The sequence below is a fragment of the Hippopotamus amphibius genome, chromosome 4, assembly GCF_030028045.1.
Source record: "Hippopotamus amphibius kiboko isolate mHipAmp2 chromosome 4, mHipAmp2.hap2, whole genome shotgun sequence".
Lineage (NCBI taxonomy): Eukaryota > Metazoa > Chordata > Mammalia > Artiodactyla > Hippopotamidae > Hippopotamus > Hippopotamus amphibius.
Window position 1 is genome coordinate 23774300 of NC_080189.1, and position 25854 is coordinate 23800153.

Here is a 25854-nt window from a genome sequence, read left to right on the forward strand (position 1 = left end):
AAGAGATGAAAATCTCTGCTCTCATGGATCTTATATTCAGATAGGGGAAGAAAGACAATAATAAATTATATGTTATAGGAGAATCAGTGCTATGGAGAAAAATAAAGGAGGAAAATTTGCTAGCTGTGGGATATCTGTACAATTGTAAAAGAGTAGCCAGGATAGGCCTTAATGAGAAGGTTAAGAACTGAAGGAGGCAAGATACCCAGTGAGGGTATCTTAGAGCATTCCAGGCAGAGGAAATAGCAAATGCAAAGGCCTTAAGGCAGTAGAGTACCTGGCAGGTTTCAAAATAACAGAAGGATAGCACAACTGGAGTGAAAAAAAAATAGCCGGGGAGGAAGGAAGTTTTGGAAATTAGAGATGTGATTAGAAATATAATGTGAGGCTTTCCGTGCTGATAGCGCTCTCGCAAACATGGTGAACGTTCCTAAAACCCGCCGGACTTTCTGTAAGAAGTGTGGCAAACACCAACCCCACAAAGTGACACAGTACAAGAAGGGCAAGGATTCTCTGTATGCCCAGGGAAAGCGGCGTTATGACAGGAAGCAGAGTGGCTATGGTGGGCAGACGAAGCCGATTTTCCGGAAGAAGGCTAAAACTACAAAGAAGATTGTGCTGAGGCTTGAATGTGTTGAGCCCAACTGCAGATCTAAGAGAATGCTGGCTATTAAGAGATGCAAGCATTTTGAGCTGGGAGGAGACAAGAAGAGAAAGGGCCAAGTGATCCAGTTCTGAGCTTCATATATTGTTTTATTATGAAGACAATAAAAATTTGAGATTGTTTACTTTAAAAAAAAAAAAAGAAATATAATGTGAGGATGGATGGTATAGGGCCTTATAGGCCATTGTAAGAACTTTAGCCCTTAGTCAGAGTGAGACTGGGAAGCCACTGGAGGGTTTGGAGCTAAGAAGTGATATGACCTGGCTTATCTTTAAAAAATGAATCTGGCTGCAGTATTGAGAATAGACTGAAGAAGGGCAAGGCTGGAACTCAGCAATTCAGTTTTTAAGACATGGGAGGGCTGAGATGCCTATAAAATATCCAAGTGAAAGGACGGAACAGGCAGTTGAATATCTGGGGCTAGTGTGCAGAGGAGAGATTTGGGTTGGAGATAAAATTTGAGAATCAAACACCAATACATGGTATTTAAAACTGTGAGACTGAGTTCACTGAGGAAGAGATAAACAGAGAAGGGAAGAAGTCCAGGATCAGTCTCTGGGGCTCTAACAATGTTAATTTCTGTAGTCAATTAAGTGATAACATATGCTGAAAATGGGTTCCAAGTTCTTATTGACATGCATTTGCATATCTTCTCCTATTTAGAAAGCTGTGAGTAATTCCGTTATTCCTGGCTTTTCGTTTGGTGAGTGTGGAGCTTTTTTCTGTATTACCTCACATAACTTTCCCATTGCCTCTGTTATAAGCATTTCAGGCTGTCAGAGTTTTCCAGGATCACACACCAAATCGCACATTGATCAAAGCCTAGGAACTAGGTCTCTCCTAACTCCCAGTCCAAGACTCAAGGCAGTAGGCATCTCCACCACAGTCTGTTTAAAAGGGTTTGACAGTTGCTCATGTGGAAACAAGAGAAGGTACCAGTGTGTGTGACACAGCTGCAAAAGAAGCAAACGTAACCTCAGGTTTCATTTTACAAGCACTGAGTTTATGGAAATAACACCTGCTATAGATTATTTTGGACCATACCTAGAATATTATATTCATAGGCATAATATTTTTAAAAGGACACTTAATCTGGAATATATCCAGATGAGGTTAACCAGGACAGTGGGATGCCCCCAAATCAGTCAACCAAAAATGGTGATTTTTATTTCTAAATAAAATCTTTAAATTTTAGGGACTGTATAAGAGCTTATTGGGAGCTAAATTACTAGATCAAGCAAGGATCACCCTATGATCTAAAATGCTCCCAAAGAGGCCAGATGGCCATTTGTCAGGGATGCCTTCAAGGCAATTCCAGCATCCAATGGAAAGCTGAATAATTGATCTTTAAGTTATTTTCCAAGTCCCAGGATGTTTTGACTCCATGCTCCTGAACTTAGTATCCTTAAATGGATATATAAGGTTGATAATTTTTTTTTACTATAAAAATGGCAATTTCACACAGTTCAACCTAAAAGGCCCAATCTATGCAGGGTGACATCAGTTAATATCACTCACTAATGAGCTATACCAGGCAACATGTGTTCACTTAGAAACCAAGGCGTCAAACTCACTCTTCTGAGTAAAAAGATATTATGTAAGTACTCTCCTTGCATAGGGGGCTTCTGTGGGAAGGCAGGCATTGGTTTTCTCTGCAGGAACATAGTTAGAAATGTGGATCCAGTGAGTAGGGAAGAGATTGAGCTGGAGTTAAAATTTAGTACTGTTATTATTTAGTATCAATCTTTAGATAACACGCACAAACTCAAGAGTTTAAAATGTACTCTTTTACAATTCACATTGTCACAATTATAGTTTTCAGAGTTACAGTGACTGGTTCATGAATTTTCAACAGTTATTGAAAATTATTTATTTAATATATTTATTAGTTTGCTGGTTACTTCAGCAGAATAAGATAGGTACAAAATTCAGTATCTTTAGACAAAAATCCCTAGGGATTTACATTATGTGCTTTACATCATTCAGTGATTGTGGGGGAAATGTAAAAAAAGAAATGTAAAAAGTGTAAATAACAATCTACCCAACCTAAAAGTTACAGTGTCTCAAACAAGCTTTCTTCAAATTTACATAACAAATACTACTTTCCTATTTGTGTGAAAAACAAAACTTCAGGTCACGATGAAATTTTTCTAAAGAATATCACTACTTCTAATGTGAAGAGGTAACTAGGACAAACACTCAGCCTCCTACCACATTCCTATGTAAGAGCAAAATAAGATAGCTCCATATTAGATCAGACACATACTGGGCACTGCTGCACAAATGGTCAATGCTGAAAAAAGGTCTCCCATGTTAATATTCATCTGGCATTAAATAACTCAGGCCCAGGGCCCATATATTGGAATTAACGCCACTGCAAAGAAGGAAGGAGTAACAAACAATACAATGTCACAGCTTAGAAGAGAAGGCAAAGGGCTCACTTGAACTAGCTACTACGATCTCACTGTTTCTCGGGGCAATTAAGGTTTCCCAGATGGAGGGATGGGGAACCCCTCTTTTATTTTCAAAGAATGGAAAAAACACAAGTCTTCACACATGCTGCTCAGTGAAAGTCATCGGTGAGCAACATACTCTCACCCTCTGGATAAATCAGAGCTCAGTTTCCTTAATCACCCTCTTCTGCCTTTATTGGAGGAGGAAGCCTCAAACTAAGTGCCACTCTGAATTCCCAAGAGGAATCCGAAGATTTCATCCAGAATTTTGGTCCAAATTTCGACTGAGAATTAAAGTGTTTATACCAAAGCACAGGCTTGATCATGCTTAATTAGCCCGGGATAGACAGGAGGGTCCACTGATCATCCTTAATTAGCTTCCACAAGTGGTCCATAGCAGTGCAGCCCTCACCTGAGCTGTAGCTGTCAGTAGACGACTGAGAAATGGAGCGAGACAGAGAGCGACGTCCGATTTTGGTGGGACGTTTGTTGAATTCTTGCTTCTGGTCAGCAAATTGGATCTGCTAAGAAAAAGAACTCTAGTTACATAAAGGAAAAGAACCTCCATTTTGAGACAGCAATTCAAGGCTTGCCTTATAGGAGCTTTACCTTTCCTCATAGCTGATCTGATTTGCACTAACCCACATTTGGAATAAGACTTTGGAGGGAATGATTTTTCACTCTTTACCGCCTCTGTTTCTATCAAATTTAAATCCTTGAACCACTCTCTGACTACACACCTTTTGCAATCAAAGGGAGAATGGGATGTTCTGGTTAAAATAAATTTTTAGGAAGTCGAGTCATATTTAGAAATCCTTTCTATAGTTTCACTGAAAATTAAAGCTGGAAAGAATCTTTGAGACTATTCCAATCTTTGTATATCTAAGATGAGATACTGCAAGATACTGAAAGGTAAAGTGGCCTGCCTTCAGGTTTTAAAATTCTCAGGAAGTAGTACGGTATAATTATTTAAAAAAAAAAAAAAGCTTTCTAGTCACACAGAGCTTTCTGGAACTGCATTTAAACCCTGGTTATGCCACTTATTAGCTATGGGCCATTCATCAAGATGCTTTTGTGACCCTCATCTTCTCATAAATACAACGAAGATGAAAGTACTTACTTTCAAAAGTTTTAGAGAGGGTTATACAAAACAATGCATGTAAAGTGTGAAACAAAGCAGGTGATTCAACTAATTCCTGGCTCCTCAACTCCCATCCCTACAAGTTCACTGTTCTTGTAACTCTTGCAGGTAGTCACTCTAGCTTTTTAAAGGCTTTCTAAAATGCATTAATTAGCTTTTCAGTACTAATAAGTATAGTGAACATTAATTTATTATTTAAAAAATTGTTTTTATTTTGGCCATGTCCCAAGGCTTGCGGGATCTTAGCTGCATGACCAGGGATTGAACATGGGCTACAGCACTGAAAGTGCAGAGTCCTGACCACTGGACCACCAGGAGATTCCCTAATTTATTATTTTTAATGTTTGGCACCACAAAATACTAAAAGCCACAAGAGGCTGATAATTTATTAACTACAACAGATGTATGAGTGGATAACTGGACTGAACGTGTATAAAACTCAATACTCTGGAGGTTGTGTTTTGGACAATACCTGATAATGACTTTCTTGCAATTTTATCTCTTTCTCCTACTGTTGAATGTTCAGCTGATCCTTTATAACACTTTACAATTGAAAGCTCATATCATTATTCAACAAATTTTTTTTTCCTTTTCTGTAATTGAATGTTTGTATAATTGCTTAGATCTGGATCCAGTTGGCATGGAGGCAGGAAAAATCAAAGATCTGACAACTGATTCTGCCTTTCATGATAAAAAGATGGTTCCTTGATGGACAGAACACAGATACAGCACACCAGCATGAAAGCAGCAACTGCTGGCCGCATATACTGCAGTTAGAAGTAACTATCGAGTCATTTGAGTGTTCAGACAAGGGGACCAAATCAGATTAGCTTAGCTTGCCCTTTAGGGGAATTCATAGCATTTTCATAGCTATAAAAATATAGCATATGTAGTACCTTAGTGTTTACAAATTGTTTTCAGCAATAAGAAATTCAGTGGATTAGAAGAATTTCCCAAAATGAAAAACAGCAAAATTAGTTATTTTACTGAAGTAACAATTTACTCCAAAAAGATAAAATGCCCTTTCTATGCACTCCCATGGCATGTACATAAACGTCCACGTACTTCTCCTATCACAGTAAATATAACTATCTACCTGTATCCTGTACAAACCAGGCTCCATAAAGGCAGGAGCCATGTATCTTCTTCACCCTTACATCCTCAGGCGCAAACACCTGACACATAATAGGCAACCATGTGCCGAAACAATGAATCTTACTCTACCTTTACAGTCTGTACTTGATTGAATATTAAGTAAATATGGTAACCATAAGCCAAGTTTAAACTTTAAATAATTTTTAAGGGCAAAAAAAAAAAGTTGGGAAGGGGAAGAAGGTGGGTGAGAAGATGGGGAAGGGAGTAGCAGTCAAGCTCAAAACCCTGGCTTCCATTTCACCAAACGTGTTCAACGACAGTGATAATGTCTTTATTCTTTCTTAGAGGCCCATCTAGGAAAAGGAGTAGTCATTGACTTTCCAAAGGCCACAATGAGTCGCTAATGTCAGCAGTGCCTACTTTTAAGAAAGAGTAACAGATAAACTCTACCTTAGGTTAGGCACCACCCCTCCCACCCACACACCACTAGAGGGGGCCAGTCACTCTACTTCTCTAGATTTATAGGATCAGGGTGGGTGGGTACACACCTATTTACCCCAACAATACCAAACCATGTAGCCATCTAGCCGCACCATCATCTCAAACCAGTTTCCTTAAACTGAGCTCTCCTCTATAAAGTCCTCTCCATTTACAGTACTTTCTCCTACCCAGGTCAATTTAGGATTTTTTTTCCTTTGGCTGTACTACACAGTTTGTGGGATCTTCGTTCCCTGACCAAGGATCAAACCCATGCCCCCTGCAGGGGAAGCACACCTAAACTAACCCTGGCCCACCAGGGAATTCCGGAGTTTAGGCTATCTTTTGGCATTAAAGACTAGGCTATGTAGGCTCTCTCCACTCAGAGACATAGGGTTCTAAATCTTGTTTACTTGTTAGACACTGAACTCGTTTCTTTAAGACAGAAGAATATTAGAAAGACATTCATCACTTATATGGAATAAGTTATACAATTTCCCCAAGATATAAATGTTTTTCTCTTACTGACAACCCAGCCCTGGTGCCCACTTCCCTTCAATAGTTACGTGCCATTACATTTTTCACTTTTCCTTGTGATACAGTTATCTTCCCACCCCAGTTGGGGTACTCTGGTAGATTCTACCCCTAACTTTCCTACCTTGTCTGAAATCAAAGAGTCCTTTAAGCGAACCCTCCTTACCCATTTCAGAGAAAACTGCCTAATTCCAACAGGCATCAAGGCAAGGAAGGGAAAGAGACTATTAGAAGAGGAGCAGCTCACCTTATGCCAGAAGAAGGGATGAAAGCAGGATAGAAGGGATGAAAGCAGGATAGAAGGGGGAAAGCAGCTGGCCTTTTACAGCAGTGGCTATAGCGGCAGCAAGATTGGTAAATAAGAGCTTAGCCTCACCTGGGCTTTAATCCCAGAGTTGCCATTGACACTGTATTTCTTCTTGTTGCTCAGCATAGTGACATTACCAGCCCTACTGCCACCTCTCCAGTCCAGGGACCCTTGTGGCTAGGCCTTTAAACTTTCCTCATGAGCAATTCAGTTGGCTCTGGTTCCAGCTAGCCTTTTTTTTTTGGGGGGGGGGGGAGGGGGTGGTGGGGTGCCTTCCCTGGAAACCCTGAAGCAGCTCCAACAACCCCTCCAGCAGTAGAGCCCAATTTAATAAGGCATGTCTGTTAGTGGCTCATCAGCCATTCCTAATTCTGGTGGCTGTTTTGCTTTTATTATTATTTTTTTCCCTAAACACCTAATTACACGGATCCTCTGACCTCTAAACCTTAACAAGTCCCTTGACAAGGCCCAACTTGCATGCGTGTAACAATAGCTTATTTATATAACCGGTGCACTTTTTTGCCTGCTATAATTAACTTGCTAATTAGGTTCCTTTTTAACCTTACCTCCTCCTTTTCCCTGTCAGATGACTTTAGTTAACCTAGTCTCATGAGAGAAAAATTAACTACAGAGTCACTAAAACAATGAGGGAATTTATAAAGACGGTAAGAAAAAAAAATGGTGCCAAGTGCTCAGCCAGCCCCTACCTTACACTCTGTGTCCTTGGGTTAGTCAGACTGGGAACACTTGGTTTCAGCTCCGTCACCAAGAAAATCAACTTTCTCAGACCATTGCTTTACTCTTAATTGTGCATCTTTTCATGTAGGTTTTGACATTTGGTTTCAAGTCCCATCCCAAGATTGTTGCTGATTAGGTGTCAAGTGATCTGCTTGCTTTTTTCAAAAACTGTGTTTCACGGAAGGTGTGACTACAATAGGGAGTTTCCTATTTCCTCAGAGCCCCCAGAATCATAACAACCTTGTTACATAACAAATAGACTCAAATGAAAGGGCAGAGAATCACATTCTTTACTTGTTGGTTTCTGAAAGGGACCCAGTGAATAGGAAAGCTACATTCAACTGTAGGTTATAGAGACTGGGGTGGGAATGTGACTTGAATTCTTCCTTTAAAATGAGTGCTTGTTCATAACATAATGGCACATGTTATGATCAATAATGTTTTAGCATCACTGAAATGAGGAATCAATGTCTGCTACTCCATAAGAAAGTTGAGCTCCTCTAGGTCAAGCATCATGTGTTACTCATCCTTTTGTTCTTCCTGCCAAGTACAACATTTGGCACAGGGAGAAAGGTACTAAATACATATGTAAATAAATAAATGAAAGATTTGCTTTTATGTGTACAGCTTTTCTCCCTTACCAGAGGCATAGACTCTGATTCTTTGATTTATGGGGCAGAAACTTATTGGGTTCCTAAAGTGTCAGGTGTTAAAAAAAGCAGGAAAAAAATACGCAGTTCCTGCCCTCAAAGAGTTCACAGAATAGTCAGTCACAGGTACAGAAAGATATACAAGCCTGTACCATAACAGAAATGTGCTCAAGATTCAGTGGCAGCATACGACATGGTGAAATAAAGTCAGCAGGGTATGTTAGGGAAGTTTTCCTAGAAGAGGAGCTTAAGCTGATAGCTGCCTGAGGAGAATGAATTTTTAAGATGAGTCAAGTAGGATGGCCCTTCTAGGTTCCCACAGAGCAAAGGGAACAGGGAACTGTAAGGAGCCCAGTGTGACAAAGAGCCAAGTACATGTGTACAGAAAGTTAGAAGCCGTGGGGCGTGTAGCTGAAGAAAAAACAGGAGCTAGTTTGTAGAGGCTTTCATGCCATGGTAAATCTCATAACTTTACAATTCATAAACATACTCCACAAAAGACATAAAGAAAAATCTTGTACAAAGGTGACTCCCTATTAATCATGGAAAGATGCTATGGGCTAATGCATAAGAGTGACCAGTGTGGAGAAAGGAGCTGGAGAGATATTCTCCTGGGAAGGCTGATGGAACAGATGAGAAGGGTAGGAGAACAAACTACTGACTACATCTGATAGGCAATAATGCATCATGCATTTCCCCAGAGACCATTTCAATGTGTTTATCTGCTTGTTATTTTCAGTAATTTTTATATCATTGTTCATCTCCAAGTTATGGGAGTTTGACCCTAGAGAGAACAGGTAATTAATTTTTGAATTTGAATAGAAGATTAAGAAAGGGGGTTAGTTATGTTGACCTTTGCACGCCGACAGATGTGTCAGCAAATGGAGGAGAGGTTCATTATTGGAACGTGACCCTTGAAAGTGTTATATTGACAATACCACAGAAAATCACCACTGCGCGGACCAGGAGTCAGGCAATCAAATTAGATTAGTTAGATGCCAGCAGAAGTCAGAGATCCTTCCACATCTATTTTAATTCATTCTCTCTACCTTATTTCCTTTGGTCTTCATAACAGATTGTTATTTACATACTGATCTCCCCGTTAGAAAACAAGCCCTCTGAACCAGGTCTCAGTTGTAAATCACTTCTGTATTTCTCCCCCAGTGTCATCCATATAAATGGTGTTAAGATAATAGCTTTGGAAATTATTTGGATTTGTTCACGTTCTTTGTAGTTATACCACTTTAAGTTCCCTAACTATAAAATCCCAGACATGATTTTTTTTTAAATGAGTGCTTGTTGAGCACAAGAGAGAACATAAAATGGTAGATTCTTCTTTTATGATAATCTGCTTTGAGAGAAAAGGTCCCTGGAAGAACAGAATAAGGGGAGGAGAACTAATATTTATTAGGAGCCTACTATGCACAGGCCTCTGTATATGTTACTTCTGTTAATCAGTATAAGAATCTTAAAACATTGGCATCATTATCCCCATTTGATAAATTAGGAAAGTACAAATGATTGTATCGAGAGAACAAATGATTCTCCTTGAGGTCTCACAGCAAGTAAGTGGGACTAGAATGTAAGCCTGTGTTTACATCAGAGCCGAAGCTCTTTCCACTACATCAAACCTTATGATATTGATCAGGAGACCAAAAATTCCCCTGGTCCTAATCCAGAGTATACCAGCCCCACCTCATTCCTAATTTATCTTAAATTTATTTAATTTAAAATTACTCCTTAAATTTACTTTCTTTTTGGATTGGGTTTCAGAAAGGACATCATCCCAGATAATCTTGGGGCTCTGATCAAACCACAAGTCTGAAATGGCTAAATAATATAAGAATTCAAAATCTAATAGCTCTTTAATTGGCAGCTCTGCCCAATGCTATTACCAGGAATTGAAACGGAAATTAATTGAACTCAAATATTGACATTCACCATCATCCTTGACAATCTTGATCTCTTATTCACAATTTCATGAAATAACACAGACCAATATCTTTCTGCTTGCTTGATGAGTCTCTAAACTTCCGCTCTTCCCCACCAAGGATATTCACCCTAGTACACTCTCAGCTGGTTCCTCATTTTCCTCATTCAGGTGAAAGGGAACTCCTTGGTCAAATGGCTTAAGTCACTAGGCTTGAGCAGAGGGAACTGCAGATCTATACCAGATACAACCAGAAGACAAAATTTTAGGATACTATTACTGACAGGAAAAGCCTTACCACTTAATAAGTTTATCTACCAAAGTAGTTGTCAAATTTTAGGTGCCGCAAAATCACCACTGAGCTTATAAAAATGCATTGCTAGGCCCCACCCCAGGATTTCTGATTTAGTAAATCTGGGTGGGGCCCAAGATTCTGCATTTCTAACAAGTTTCCAGGTGATGCTGATGCTGCTGGTCTGGGGACCACACTTTGAGAACCACTGCTCTAATAACACTCTCCAAGCATGAATAAAGTTGCCCTAACTCTCTTAACTCTCTCCTTAACCAACTATTTTATCCTATCTATGGCTATAACCAGGGAGGCATATTCATATGCAGAAAAGAAAAGGTTATTTCAAAGGTCAGGGAATGGAATGAGGTGATTCTTTCTTTATACACAACACAGGATATAAAGAGAACTGGGTCTAATTCTGATTTCCACAATTTAAGGCTAAGAACAGATGGTTAACTCATTAAGAAAAATAGGACTCATGGGGAGGATAGAAGATCTATTTACCCTACAGAGGAGCACGCCAAGAGAAACAATTTAATTCCTTTTCAAGTACATAAAGCAGTACTACAAAGGTGATCAGAAGGTCTCTTTTTGTATCTTCATTTCTTAACATTTCCAGTACTTAAGATCTGTGATCCTTTTTAATTTAGAAAATACTAAAATTCCTAATTTGTAAAATAGGAACAATAATATTTACTTTGTCTATCTCAAATGTGTGCTGAGAAAAAATAACGTATGTGAGAAGGTTCTGGAGGTGACATAATGATACACAAATATAAAATATTAACATTTCTATTTTTTTAGGTCAAAAGTTCTTCACTTAAGAGTCCATGGGTGTCTAGATGCTCTAAAACGGAATGCAAAATTTTGTGTATGTGTATATTTTCCTGGGGAGAGGATCCACGGTTTTCAACAGTTTCTCAAATGGGTCTCTGCTTTAAGTGTCAATCCTGACCCAGAATTACAGTGAAGCTACCTCTACCACCATTTACCTTAAAGGTTTTTGTCTCACTTCCAAGTAGATACGGTTCAAGCATTCTTAGAGATATCTCTCCCTTCCAGCCAAATGAGCTGCTGGAACAAATGTTTCACCTATAAAAGGGATTACTTCTAGCCAAAAGAAAATCGGGTAACCAACTGGCTGGGTACTCAAGAAAGAGAATCAGATTTCCTACGGAAAAGTACCAAGTACTAGAAAGAGCTTGAGTGGGAGGAGGAAATATTAAGATGTGGAAACTTAAAAAAAGGTTACTGCTGATCTCCATGCACATAAAGAGGAGGTATTTTCACCTACCACTAGGGACTAAAGATTTCTCAGGGGAAGTGAAAATATATTAATAAGGATAGTCTTTAAAAGGATGAGTTCCCTAACCTTTTAGCAGTAAAACTGCCTGAACAAGGCTACGAAAATCCTTCACATGAAATAGCTGGGGAGCAGAGGCTCTAGCAGAAGTTTTCCAGTGACTGATGGACTGTTAACTCGAAGGTCTACTTTGTCAATTCTCAAGACAGGTTCTTCAAACTTCGTCCTGGCTTATTTCCTTGCTGGGAGTCAGAGATGTGAGTACTGTCAGCTGCTGTCTATGGTCTCGAGTCCTGTTCTCTGAGGGGTATGCCAAGTCCCTTTTTGCTACTGATCATTAACAGAGAGGGAGGCATTATAATTCACCTTCTCTGCTAAATTTTCCCCCTGAAAGGTTTCAGAGCCTTGTCATAGTTCCTTCCGGGGCAAGGATAGTCTCAGTGGAAATTTCATTACATTAATATGTAAACTGAAACATGAGTCATTTGTTAAAGCTTTCTTAAACTGAAATTTTGACCCATTGTGGGAACTGGTTCCAGGGTTTTCTCTTGGGGATTAAAAGGCATGTTAACATTTCACAGGTAAGGTCTGGAAATCTATAGGCAATACACTAAGGGTGCTCAGTGGCTCACTTCGGTGGCTAAGTAGATATTGGTGGCAGCCTAATGAAGCACTTTCAGACCAGGTCAGAAATTAACAACTTATGTGGTATCGGAAAGAAAGCCTCAAGAGGTTAATCTTTGGCAAGGGCAAGATAACAGATGAAAAAACTGAGTTACTGAGGCCAAGCCCTTCTCTACTTTTTTCTCATTCTTCTTAAAAAGAATCTACGGATCAAAGTAGATCTTCCTGGTTTCTGAGGTAGAGGGGCCAGGAAATCACTAAATAAAAGAGGTACTGTATTGAAAACAAAGCAGAGCTGTGCTTTATTAAAGAATGTTTTCTAAAAGCTGGGAAGTCTTAGGCAGTATCTCTTGAGCAATAGTCATACTCACTCCTTTAGGACAGTTATCTTGTTCACGTAAATAAAAAGAAGAGGAGTAGGTAAAAGTCCAGTAAGCGCTCTTCTGGAGAAGATGTGCTCAGCAGATAAGACGGTGAGGTGTATTATTTATGAGAATAAGAGTTACTATAAAACTTTCATTGACTGAGTTGACACAGGTGTTCTGTGGAATTCTTCTGTGATATTCCTTTATAGAAGTACAAAGGTTAACATCTTAATGTGGCCCTCACCTAAGAAAACCAGAATTCCTGCTCCCCCCTCTTGTTATTGGTGAATGCTGGAGATTCAAAAACAAGCTTAAAAATCCAACTAGAATTATTATTTGAATTTTTTCCCATTAATTCTAAAACTACATTATTTGAAATAAGCTTGTGCATGGGTAGGATTTCTTTTGTTCAGATGTTTTAAAAATGAGCACAAGGTTCTGGAACAACATTAAGAACAACAACAGGAATAACCCCAACAAAAATAGTAATAGCTGTTATGGGAGTTGAAATGTGGGTTTGTCAGTAGGGCCTTTGTTAGGTCTACTATATACTCAGTCTCATTATTGATGGTTATTTCTCTAAGTCCATAATTTCATAAACACTGAAAAGAACTTGGAATATGTTATAAACAGTCTAACCAGTTTTCAATAGGGAAATATATATACATTATATATATATATATTTATATATGTAAAACACATTTTGTGTGTGTGTGTGTGTATATATAAATATATATGTAAAACACAAGCCAGCATATAGACTATAAGAAATCAGGCTAAACCTGGAAGAAAGCAGACAGTTAGGAACATAAGGATGGTTGCTATTTTTAAATCAAAAGTTAAAATTGGATCTAAAATATTAGGTTTCATGTGCTAGTTATCAAAAATAAGTTTATTACAATTATATTAAAAATATTTATCAGGCAAATAAGGTATTTTGAAGAATAGTACCATGAGAGCTATATAGGGACTTCCCTGGTGGTCCAGTGGTTAAGAATCCAAGCTTCCACTGCAGGGGGCATGGGTTCGATCCCTGGTTGGGAAACTAAGATTCCACATACCATGTGGCATGGCCAAAAACTTTTAACATTAATTAATTTAAAAAGAGAGCTATATAGTTTCTGCCTTTTAGAAACACACGTATAAAGAATATTTGGGGAAATGTTTTGGTTGGTGGGAGAAAAATGGGCATATAGGGGATAAATGTCTCAAGTCTTTTCAGACTTGAGAGAGAGCACCATTTCTACAAGTTGTTTTTGTTTTTGTTTTCCCTTCACTATTCTTTTTCTTTACCATCATGAGAAATAAACTAAGCATCAGCTTGCAAACAGAATGCAAAGCAATCACAGTATAACACAGTCCATGCAGTACATTAGCAGCAGCGGGGATGCTCATCCCAGCCCAGACAACCAGGCAATAAGCTGACTCTGGCCAGGCAGCTCGCAGACCTCCTCAGCTCACTCATAATTTAAAAACAAACAAACAAACAAACAAATAAATAATCTTTTTAAAAAGAAAAAAGAAGAGAAAGCTGCAAGGGTGACCCAGGACACAGGAATTAATCAGAAATTAGAGTAATAACTATTTTCCCAACTACAGGTCTTGGTACGGACTTCTCACAGTGATTCCTATCACCTGTCAGAAATGGCTGCCTCATCATCAAGAAACAGAAGGAAAAGCAAAGTGACCAAAGAACTCACCATCCACTCAGGCACGTGAAAAGCTGAGGTGCCCTCATTACCGTCCCCATTCTCCATAGTGCAGTCTTGGTTAATCTATGTCCTGAAGCAAAAGGGAAAGCTGGTTTGGAAACGCCAGGGTTTTCTGAGTGCACCAAAACAGAGCCAAACCTAATGATTCAGAAGTTTACAGTATCTAGCAGAAGCTGCATCCCCTTTCAGAGGCTTCCTATTAAAATCAGGATCATTAGTCAACTGCCTGACAAGTCCCGTACTGGCCAGCTGCAAATCTTCTGATTCAAAATCAGAGCCGTTGTAAGGTTCTACACCCAGGCACTGAACTTCCTACAGGGCACTCACTGTTTAATGTTACCCAAACAGTATCCCCAGCTCCCCTGTGGGGACTTTTTCTGCAGCAACAGGCAGGCTTCCTCTTTTTCCCCCTGAGTATAAGGCACTTGTTAACTTTCTCCCGCCCCTCAGGATGCGTCACTGGAGGTGCTGATACCAAGATCAATAAGGATCGAGGTCAAGAAGGCACACCCATTTCTGGAGAGTTGCTTGAGTTGGATCTGCACAGTAAACAGGCGTTTCCTTGAAATCAAAAGTTCCTTATGGCTTTCATGTTTAAACAGTTATGCAGAAGCTCCCAATCTGCTCACACCAGGGGTCTGGCACCAAACTCAGGCATATCTCAAGTTAAATACTTATTGCACAGGAGATTTGGATGAAGCCAGGGAATATCTCTGGCAAAATCAGAACTTAGAAGCTCTGAAGAAAGTTCTAGGACTACAACTCCCTCTGCTGGCTCCCTGTGCTATGTATGTGAAAGTCTAAGGGCCTTCAGCTACCAAGAGAGGTGCCCACTGTAAATGAGATGTTTCCCTGAGGCTAGTCAGGGGCTACCACAGCGGAGGTAGGTTGAGGGGGAGCCAGGGTTTCCAAGCAAGACTAATGTCTCTTTACACATAGTAGTCTGTGCCTCTTAATCTCCTACCCCACTTTCCCTTTCCCCACTGGTAACCACTAGTTTGTTCTCTACATCTGTGAGTCTACAACGATATACTGTACAACACAGGGAATATAGCCAATATTTTAAAATAACTTTCTTTTCTTTTTTTTTTAATAAATTTATTTATTTATTGGCTGCGTTGGGTCCTCGTTGCTGCACACGGGCCCTCTCCAGTTGCTGCAAGCGGGGGCCACCCTTCATTGTGGTGTGGAGGCTCCTCATTGTAGTGGCTTCTCTCATTGTGGAGCACGGGCCCTAGGCGCGTGGGCCCCAACAGTTGCGGCAGATGGGCTCAGCAGTTGCGGCTCACGGGCTCCAGAGCGCAGGCTCAATGGTTGTGGCGCACGAGCCCAGTTGCTCCGCGGCATGTGGAATCCTCCCAGGGCAGGGCTCGAACCCGTGTCCCCTGCATTGGCAGGTGGACTCCTTACCACTGTGCCACCTAGGAAGTCCTAAAATAACTTTCAATGGAGTATAATCTATAAAAATATTGAATCACGTTGTACACCTGAGACTAATATAATATTGCAAATCAACCATACTTCATTTTTTTTTTCTTTTTCTTTTTTTTTTTTTTCCACCACACTGCGTGGCTTGTGGGATCTTAGTTCCACAACCAGGGCTCTCAGCTGTGAGAGGAGGAGTTCAAACCACTGGACCATCAGGGAATTCCCTATACTTCAGTTTTTAAAAAAAGACTAGTGCTGCCTCGAAGTCCCTATCCACTGCTATTTTTCACTCGCAGGTCTGGTTTCAGAAAGAAATAGGATGCCAACACAGCAGTCTTACACACTATCAACTTAAGGGCCCTCAGAAGCTGCTTCCTCCTTATGTCCCCATACCGGCTCCCTCCTCCCTATACATTTCAGAGATTTGGAAATAAGACAAAACTAGAAAAAAGGTGACCTAATCTATTTTACCCTCTTAATTAGTTCCTAGAGTATGTTATCCAATAAGCGTACCATAGATTTCAGGCACAAACGAAGCCCAAAAGATATGCCTGCTTTGGTCCCCTTCAAGAACCAGGGACTCTTTACAGTGAGAATTCCCATTGCAAAGGATAATTTCTCTGGAGCTGACAGTCATAATATTGTGATTAGGATTATAGGTTCATTGCCCTTTAGGGCCTTCACTGGTTAAGAGAATGGTCCTTTGGATATGCAATGGAGGGGAGGAAGATAACTTCTAGGGGAAGAGGTGCTATTGTGAGATGCCAGAAAGGGCAGAATTCAAATGACTGACCTAGAGATCGGGACTAGAGAGAAAGGCAATTGAAAACAGAGGGGGACTGTTGGACCAGGTGAATATAGAGGTGTCAAAGGATTAGAGATCACAGGGCAGGTGGAGATCAGATGCAATAAGAACAGCAGGGATGGAAGTAAAGGAGGAGCTATGGAGTGAACCAATTTGAATGACAGCAAGATATAGAAGGTCGATGAAATGCAGGAGTGATCTGAGGTCAGGGTTTCAATTTTGATAAGGCCCTCTGTGATCAGAGTGTCAATTTTGAAAAGCTTTGGTTCTCAGCAACCTCCAGTTATTGTCCTCTGTCTGGTCTTCCTTTTAATCCAAACTCCTTAATAAAACGAGAAGTTAACATTTGTTGCCTAAATTTCCAATGATATATTTCATTTGACTTTTTTTTTTTTTTTGGCGGTGCTGCAGTGTCCGGGATCCTAGTTCCTCAACCAGGGATTGAACTGGGGCCTCCACAGTGAAAGTGCTGAGTCCTAACCAATGGACCGCCAGGGAATTTCACCTGGGTTTGAAATGCAACATATCTAAAATCAAAATGATGCTCCATCTTTCCTTTCCCCTTACTTTTCAAACAATAGTTTCTTCTTATTTTTTCTTTTCCTTACTTTTGTATCACTGTTCCCTCAGTCACTCAGATATAAAACCTGTCATCTTTGATTTCTCCTTTTCCTCTAGTTTCCAGAACAATCAGTTGTCAATTATTTTTGAGCCCTCCGATACCAAGCATCTCATCTCTCCCTCCCAGTTCATTTGTGTTGCCTCCTAAAAACTCTCTATAAAGCCTTTCCAACAGGATCTTCCACCACTTATCCCTATATATTCTGTATCCCCAGGTAAGCTGTATTACCTGTTATTTCCTGAATGTGAAGACTACACAGTAGAGCAGCTAAGAGCTCTGGTTTTGGAATTAAACAGACCTGGGTTTGAATCCTGGCTGCCATGTAATTAACCATTCTAAACCATCCAGTTTTCTAATCTGTACAGTGGAAATAATAATAGCCATCTCACAGGACTGATGTAAGGATTTTAAAAGTTTGCATACACTGAGTACTTAATAAATGGTAGCTCTTATTTGTGTCATTGTTATGCTGTCTCCTTTCCCACCTCAATGCCTTTGCTCATGCCATTTTCTCAAATTGAAATGCATTCTTTCCGCCTTCACTTCCATCATCTTCACATTCAAATTCTTTGAGGAATTCCCTGATGGTCCAGTGGTTAGGACTCCATGCTTCCACTGAAGGGGCCACAGGTTCAATCCCTGGTTGGGGAACTAAGATCCCGCAGGCCACACAACATGACAAAAAAACACACAAAAAACAAACAAAAAAATCCAAAATCCCCCCCAAAACAAACAAACAAAAACAAAAACAAATTCTTCGCGGTTCGGCTCAAATGATTGTTCTGCCATGGAATCTAACTTAAAAAACAAAGGAACTCCCTTTTCTCTAATACTGTTCCTTGGTCACATCACTGTTTTCACCTTTCCTCATATTACAGTTCCTGTGTATATGTGTTATCCCTAGTTAAAGTCCAGGCTCTTCAGGGGCTTAGCCAGCTTTGATTGCCTGCAGTGTCCGGCAAATGATAAGGGCTTAAGAAATTGTCAAATTTTGTAAGCTGTACATATACCTCATAATGCTCTGGGGCAACTTGCATAACCATTGTGTCAGATACATTTCTGTCCATTTTATAAGATTTGGAACATTATTTTATTTTAGGTTATACTTAGTTATACTACTGACTAAAGTGATGACATTTGTGGTGAGTCCTTAGTAGGATTTTAATACTTAATTATAATATTATCTCTGCAAGAATATACAATCTGCTTCCCATTGCTTGATCCTGCATCTACTGTAATCTATTACGATCTGCATCATAATGAAGCTTTTAGAAACAAATCAAGGCCAAAAGACTGTTTTACTGCTAGAGTAGAACCCAACCCTTAAAATACATCAGTGATCAGCAGAGTACTAGATTCTTGGTACTTCTGTTGATGTTTTCTACATTATCAGTTATTAAATAAATGGGGAGAGGGAGGGATACACTAGGAGTTTTATATGCTATATATAAAATAACAAGAAGGTCCTACTGTATAGCACAGGGAACTATATTCAGTATCCTGTAATAAACCATAACAGAAAAGATTATGAAAAACAATATGCATATATATGTGCAATCTGCTGTACACCAGAAACTAACACAGCATTGTAAATCAACTATACTTAAATAAATAAATAAATAAATAAATAGTGACTGCTCTCATGGTAGTGCTAAAACATGGAAGAAGATAACTTTTAAAGAAGACAGGGTTGGGAATAAAAGAATAAGCACAAGTAAAATATATCACTTTAGCTAAACTACATGTCATTTTAGTTGTGACTTTTTTTAGTATAGGTTTTAACTAAAATAGACCTCATTTGAAAACTGCAGCCTTATTATACCTTTCTGTGATGACTCTGAAACAAAAATAAAACAATAGTTATTACAATTGAGAAATGAAGGTCTGTTAACTGAGTGGGACTGCATAAGGCACAAGGTATAGGTGTAAGTACTAGCTATAAAGTTGTTTTCATTCTAATTTAATTGTACCATAATGTGCCTTAGAAGATACACCTATAGCAAGAGCAGGAGTGAGATGGCTGCATATGATTATCTATAATAATCACCCTGAACATTTAGAAGTTTGCAACTTCAAAAGGATACACAAACTGCACCTGCTCCTACACAGCCTTCAAGCTTTACAAAAATTGACCAGGTGCATGAATACCTCAAAAGAATCTCATTTTCACTCCAAGATCAACTTGAAGTTCTATGTGCCAGTGGTGTTCCTACCAGGGGTGATTTGATACTAGTATCATCATTAAAGTAGTGAGGGCAAGCCAGATGACTTGCTGGAGTGAATACATGTTTGGGGCTGGAGGGGAAAGGACAAAAAGTTAATATTTCCAGGGGCCAAAGTCAAAAAGAACCAGAAGTAATTACAATGTGATGAAGAAGTAATTACAATGGCAGAAGAGTTTTAAACAGGAGGCAATAAATCTGGAGCCTAGAGGGTCATAAGGCACAGGGCAAAGAATATAAGAATGTGACCCTGTCTTCTCTTCCTGGCTTGTCACTAATGGTTTTATTAGACTTTGGCAAGTCACCTAAGTACTCTCTTCTTCAGTTTCCTTATTATAAAATAAGGGGGAGGTGGCTAAGAGGGCACTGTGGAAGGTTAGAACTGATTCCTTCCAGTTCTGACATTCCGTATTTTTAATCCATCTGGTTTCTCCGAGGCCATGAGAAAAAGCAATAACTACCCCTTAGTCACCTAAGTTACAGCTTATTGTAGAGGCTAAGGTTCCTAACCAGCAGAGTTCAAAGTTCCATCTGGTCAATTATGAGGCTGGCTGAAACTGCTAGACTTTAAATCTCCTTTGCCCCTTCAAACTTGAAATGCCCATGCATTTCAACTGGAGTTGTTAAGTCTTACTATGGCCCCCTGCCCCCCAAATTAAATGTTAGGCATCCTACCTCTCAGTTCCTCAGTGACCTTAAGACTCACATCCCACAGGTATTTTATATTCTACATGGAGGCATCATCATTTCTGGTAAAGACCACAGGCTTTAAGAGTTGGATAGGCTTGGGTTTAAAGGCCAGCTCCATTACTTACTAGCAGTGTATCTTTAGGTAACCTATATAACTTTTTGAGCCTTTGCTTCCTCATCTGTAAAACAGGATAATAAAACCCTACTCAGATAGATGTTATAAAGATTAAATACATATAATACGTAGAAAGTACTTAGCACTGAGCCAGGGAACTATTCTCTCCAAAACCAGACATAGCAGAATAGTACCAGATGGGTTTAAATCTTGATTCATCACTTACCAACTGTGTAACCTTAGGCAAATTACTTATCCCCCTTGTGCCTCAGTTTTCTCATCTTTAAAATGGGGACATTATATAAAACACTTAGTACAGTGCCTGGAACTTATCAGTGCTGTTTAAAATCTACTATTATTGTTAACAACATGTACATCCCCCAACACACCCAGATACATCTTTTCTTCTTATACATGATGAATTCATTCAATTGAACCACAAATATTTATTGGGTGCCTACCACGTGCCAGGCAGCAAAGAAAGACAGTCACTGCTTTCATGGTGCAGGAAAGAGACAGGCAATTAAATAATTACTAAAAATAAAGTGTGAAAAATGATAAAGTACAGGCTGCTATGGGAGTATATGGCAAGGGTACCAATCATATGTATGGGGAGTGTCACATCAGAGAAGCTCCATTTAAGCTGAAAGGTAATGGATGAGTAAGGGGTGCCTGATGTGCATTTGGTGGGGAGGGGGAGTGAGAAGAGTATTTCAGATAGAAAGAACATGTTTTCCACATTATCTCTTGCAATCTGTCCTATCGTCTTCACACCAGCTGTCTAAAGCCTGACCATCATCCTATCCATCTAAATCAGTGCTTCTTAAACTTGAATGTGCCTACAAATTATTTGGAGATCTTGTTAAAATGCCGATTCTGATTTAGTAAGTCTAGAATAGGTCCCAAGATTCCACATTTCTAACAGCTCCCAGATGATGGCAATACTGCTGGGACTACACCTTAACAGGGCCTAGGTAACTCCATCCCTGTCACAGTCTACTTCAATTCGTTAAGTTAACTTATTTATATGTGATTATCAGTGCAATTATTTTAAAATCTGATCATATCACTTCTTGTTCATAATGCCTCAATAGCTCCCCACTGTCTTCCAGATAAAAATCCAAACTCCTTAGCGTGCCATACAAGACCCTTCATAACTTACCCTCAGCATATCTTCTGAGCCTCAGCTCTCTGAATTCCCCCAGATCCCCACTCTGAACACACATACTCTAACTTCCTTCAGTACATATTTCCAGCTGCAGGTCTAGGTTAAGAATCAATTCTAGGGAATTTCTTGATGGTCCAGTGGTTAGGACTCTGTGCTCTCACTGCTGAGGGTCCAGGTTCAATCCGTGGTCAGGGAACTAAGATCCCACAAGCCACACGGCATGGGGGGAGGGGGGGAGTCAATTCTATGAGTTACTGAGTCATCACCCAGACTGATCTCAATTATACCACATATCAGTGCTGATAGTGTAACTGAACATTTATCTGTTTCCAAACTAGAACAGCAAGAAATTTGAGGGCAGAGATTATGTGTCTCATTCCTGTATCTCAAGCACACAGCAAACAACCAATGAATATGTGCTGAATTAAAAAAAAAAATCACTTAATCAAAGAACAACTAGCTCAGAGTAAAGCCCCAAATGATCCAAATATATACCAGGCACCTGAACGGTAAAAGGAAGGAAAAGGGACTCAGGTGTGAGTAAGAATTGATAAAACCATAAACAGAAACAACATCATAACAAAATTGTCCCTAGTATCCCTAAATGTACCTCCTTGACACTGACTAATCTAGTCACTGTTACAACTAAGCAATACAGAGACCACGGTATGCTAAAGCAGGTACCAGGCCACCTTTCCCACTCCCTGTTAAGTCCTCTAGAACCTGGGAGTAGAGTGTGGACTTAAATCCTCAACCTCCCTGACACAGTTAATAGAGCTCCGCTTAGGTCAGAGTTCATTTTGCTGCATAGTTAGCACCTCTAGCTGAAACTCCTCAAAAAGAGGTCCAGCTTAAACTTGAAAGCTTCTTCTTCAACACGAAAACAACCGGAATAAGAGCAGACAGGGACTTGCATTCAGGGCCCTCCGTTTTATCAGAGTGGGAAGTAGGGGGAGGGTAGGAAGGGCATAGGATAAAGTAATGAAGCATAATGCCATTAAATAAATGTGGAATGTAGACTTCTCACTACATCATTTTTTAAATAAACCTTAAATTGAGGCATAACTTATCTACAGAAAAAGTACACAAGTCAAAAAGTTACAGTTCTACAACATTTCAAAAGGTAACACAACTATGTAACCACTACCCAGATAAGGAAATAGAACATTACCAGCACCCTAGAGTCTCCCGTCATGTCCCCTCTCAGTCATTACCTTCACTCCTCCCTAAAGGTAGTCTCTGATTCCTACCACTCCTTATCAATTTTGCCTATATTTGAACCTGATATAAATACCATAAAAGATGCACTCCTAAGAGCCCAGTATTTTCCTGCTCAATATGTTTCTAAGAGTTATCCAAGTTTGTTGATTTAGCAGTAGCTCATTTATTTGTATTGCCTGAAAGTACCCCATTGCATGAATATCATAATTTATTGATTCCATTCTCCTGTTGAAAGTTGGTTTCAGTTTGGGGCCTTAAAAAATAATGCTGCTATGAATGTTCTTGTGTATGTCATGTGGTACTCATGTGAATATTTCTGTAGGATATAGGTATGCAGCAGTGGAACTGCTGGGTTATAGGGTGTGCATATGTTCAGCTAGGTAGATAATGTCGAGCAATCTTCCAAAGTACTAGTACTATTTTATACTCCTACCAGCAGGATATCAGTGTTCCAGTTGCTTCAAATCCTTTCCAATGCTTTGTAATGTTGGTCGTTGTACATTTCAGGCATTCTAGGTAATGGTGTCACACTGTGATTTTAATTTGCATCTCACCACCACCACTACCATCATGACCACAACTGAGCACATTTTTTCATGGCCTTTATTTCATAGAGATACATTTCCTCTATACCCACTTCGTTGAGAGTTTTTATCATGAATGGATGTTATATCTTGCCAAATGTTTTTTCTGCATCTATTTAGATGATCGCATGATATTTAGCCTTCATTTTGTTAATGTGGTGTATCACACTGATTGATTTGCAGATACTGAACCATCCTTGCATCTCTGGAATAAATCCCACTTGATCATGGTGTATGATCTTTTTAATATAGTGTTAAATTTGGCTTCCTAACATTTTGTTCAAGATTTTTGCATCTGTTGATCAGGAATATTGGCCTGTAACATTGTGTGTGTGTGTGTGTGTCTGGTAAAAATATATATATATAAATATATATATATAACATTTGCCATTTTAAAGTGTACAATCCAGTGGCAATAAGTACAATCGTATTGCTGTGCAACCATCACCACCATCCAACCCTAGGACTTTTTCATTATCCCAAACTGAAACTCTATACCCGTTAAACAATAACTCCTCATTCCCCTTCTCCCCCAGCCCCTGGTAACAACTATTCTACTTTCTTTCTTTTTGAATTCGACTAGATACCTCATGTAAGTGGAATCATAAAATATTTGTCCTTTTGTCTGGTTTATTTCACTTAGTATGTTTTATTTTTTTTTTTTTTTGGGGGGGGTACACCAGGTTCAATCTGTTTCCATACACACATCCCCGTACTCCCTCCCTTCCCCGACCCCCCACCTCGAGTCCCCCTCACTTAGTATGTTTTTAAGGTCCATCCATATTGTATCATGTATCAGAATTTAATTCCTTTTTTAGGGCTCAATAATATTCCATTGTATATACATAACACATTTTGTTTATCTATAATTCATCTAATGATGGACATTTGGATCGTTTCCAACTTTGGTTATTGTGAATAGTGCTACTATGAACATAGGTGTACAAATATCTGTTTGAGGCACTACTTTCAATTCTTTTGGGTGTGTACCCAGAAGTGGAATTCATGGATCATATGGTAATTTCTGTTTAATTTTTTTGAGTATCTACTGTACTGTTTTCTACAGAAGCCACACCATTTTACATTCCCATCAGTAATGCACAAGGGTTCCAACTTGGAGAAATTGGTACTCTTGTGCACTGCTAAGCTTATCTTTAGGCTTATTGACCATCTGGATATCCTCTTATGTGAAGTGGCCTTTCAAGTATTCTGGTTGAATTTTTTTCCATTTTTCTTTTTTTCAGGTTGTCAGTCTTTCCCTTATTAATCTGTATAAGTCATTTACAGATTCTGATTATGACTCCTTTGCAAACATCTTCCACTCTGTGGCTTCCACTCTTACTATTGTCTTTTTTTAAAATTTTTGTTTTGAAATAATTATAGACAGAAAAAATTTGTAAAAATAGTGCAGAGAGTTCCCATGTACACTTCACTCAAGTTTCTCTAATGTTAACAACCTGTAAAACCAGGGTAATTATCAAAACTAATAAATTAAATCAGTATAATACTATTAACTAAATTACAGACTTTATTTGGATTTCAAAAGTTTCTCCAAATATCCTTTTTCAGTTCTAGGATCCAATCCAGGATCCCACATTACATTCCGTTGTCATATCTCCTTAGTCTCCTCCAATCTATGATAACTACTCAGTCTTTCATGAGCCTGACAACAGTAGCTGACTGAATCCTGAAATAAAGCTATGCATTGACTGGATTTAAAACAAAACATCTGTTCATCTTTTTAAAGTTTTAGTCCCCACCCAGTTTTACTGAGATATAATTGACATATAACATTGTATTAGTATAAGGTGTACAAAACAATGATGTGATATGTGTACACTGCAAAGTGACTGCCATTGTAAGTTTAGTTAGTTAACATCTATCACCCCACAAAGTTACAAATATCTTTTCTTACTATCTACTCATCTCTTTTGGTTAATTTTTAATAGAATGAAGATACCAACTTTATATATTAATAAAGATAACAATTTTAAAGATCAGCTAATTCAACTTCCTTATTTTAAGGATAAAGAAGTAAAGACCTAGAAATATGACTTATCCAAAGTCTTCAGTACTCCTTTCCTCCACTGATTTTTCTTCGGAAGGTGATATTTTTTTGTTTTTGACTTTTAATAGATTTTTGGGGTGCCTTAAGTGCCTTAAGTGTTCAGAGATCCTCCCTTCTTAACACGAACCAAGCGTCTCTGTTTCCATTAAGAGATCAACAGGACCTAAACAGCTCCTGAATCGCTGCTTTGTTTTCTAGTTTTTCTGGAATGAAGATGTATTACTCTTAGAAAAACAGAAATAAAGAAACGAAATGTGTGGTAGACAGAATAATGGCCCCCTCAAGATGTCCATGTCCTAATCTCCAAAGCCTGCAAATACACAGCATAGGTAAGGCTATAGATGGAATTAAGGTTGCTAATTGGTTGACCCTGAGATAGGGAGATTATCCTGAATTATCCAAGTAGGCCCAATATAATCAAAGGGTTCCTTATACTTAGAAGACAGAGGCAGAAGAATGAGAGTCAGAGATTTAAAGATGCAATAATGCTGGCTTTGAGGATGGAGGAAGGGGCCACAAGCCAAGAAATCCTGGCTGCTTCTAGAAGCTGGAAAACGCAAGGAAGTAGATTCTCCTCTAGAGCGTCTAGATGGAATATAGCTCTGTTGACCTTTTGATTTTAGCCCACTGAGACCCAATTTGGACT

At 39.1% G+C, this 25854-nt stretch overlaps 2 protein-coding genes across 7 annotated transcripts in view; one reads left to right on the top strand and one right to left on the bottom strand.

Moving 5' to 3' along the window:
* AHCYL2 (adenosylhomocysteinase like 2) overlaps positions 1–25854 on the bottom strand; it is a 170275-nt gene that overhangs the window by 40888 nt on the left and 103533 nt on the right. For 3 of the 6 annotated variants that reach the window (XM_057730844.1, XM_057730842.1, XM_057730841.1), the window contains exon 2: positions 3530–3641. In XM_057730844.1, the coding sequence (XP_057586827.1) occupies positions 3530–3641 (112 nt within the window). Of the gene's footprint in view, positions 1–3529; positions 3642–6740; positions 6809–25854 lie in introns of those variants that run through there. The other 3 variants (XM_057730846.1, XM_057730845.1, XM_057730843.1) reach the window with 3 other exon arrangements.
* On the top strand, positions 395–798 carry LOC130851054 (60S ribosomal protein L36a). The gene has a single exon (XM_057730847.1). The coding sequence runs from the start codon at positions 418–420 to the stop codon at positions 736–738; it is 321 nt and encodes a 106-aa protein (XP_057586830.1). The 5' UTR covers positions 395–417; the 3' UTR covers positions 739–798.

Coding starts and splice junctions, on each gene's coding strand:
- LOC130851054 (XM_057730847.1), top strand. CDS start 418: ATGGTGAACGTTCCTAAAACCCGCCGGACTTTCTGTAAGAAGTGTGGC.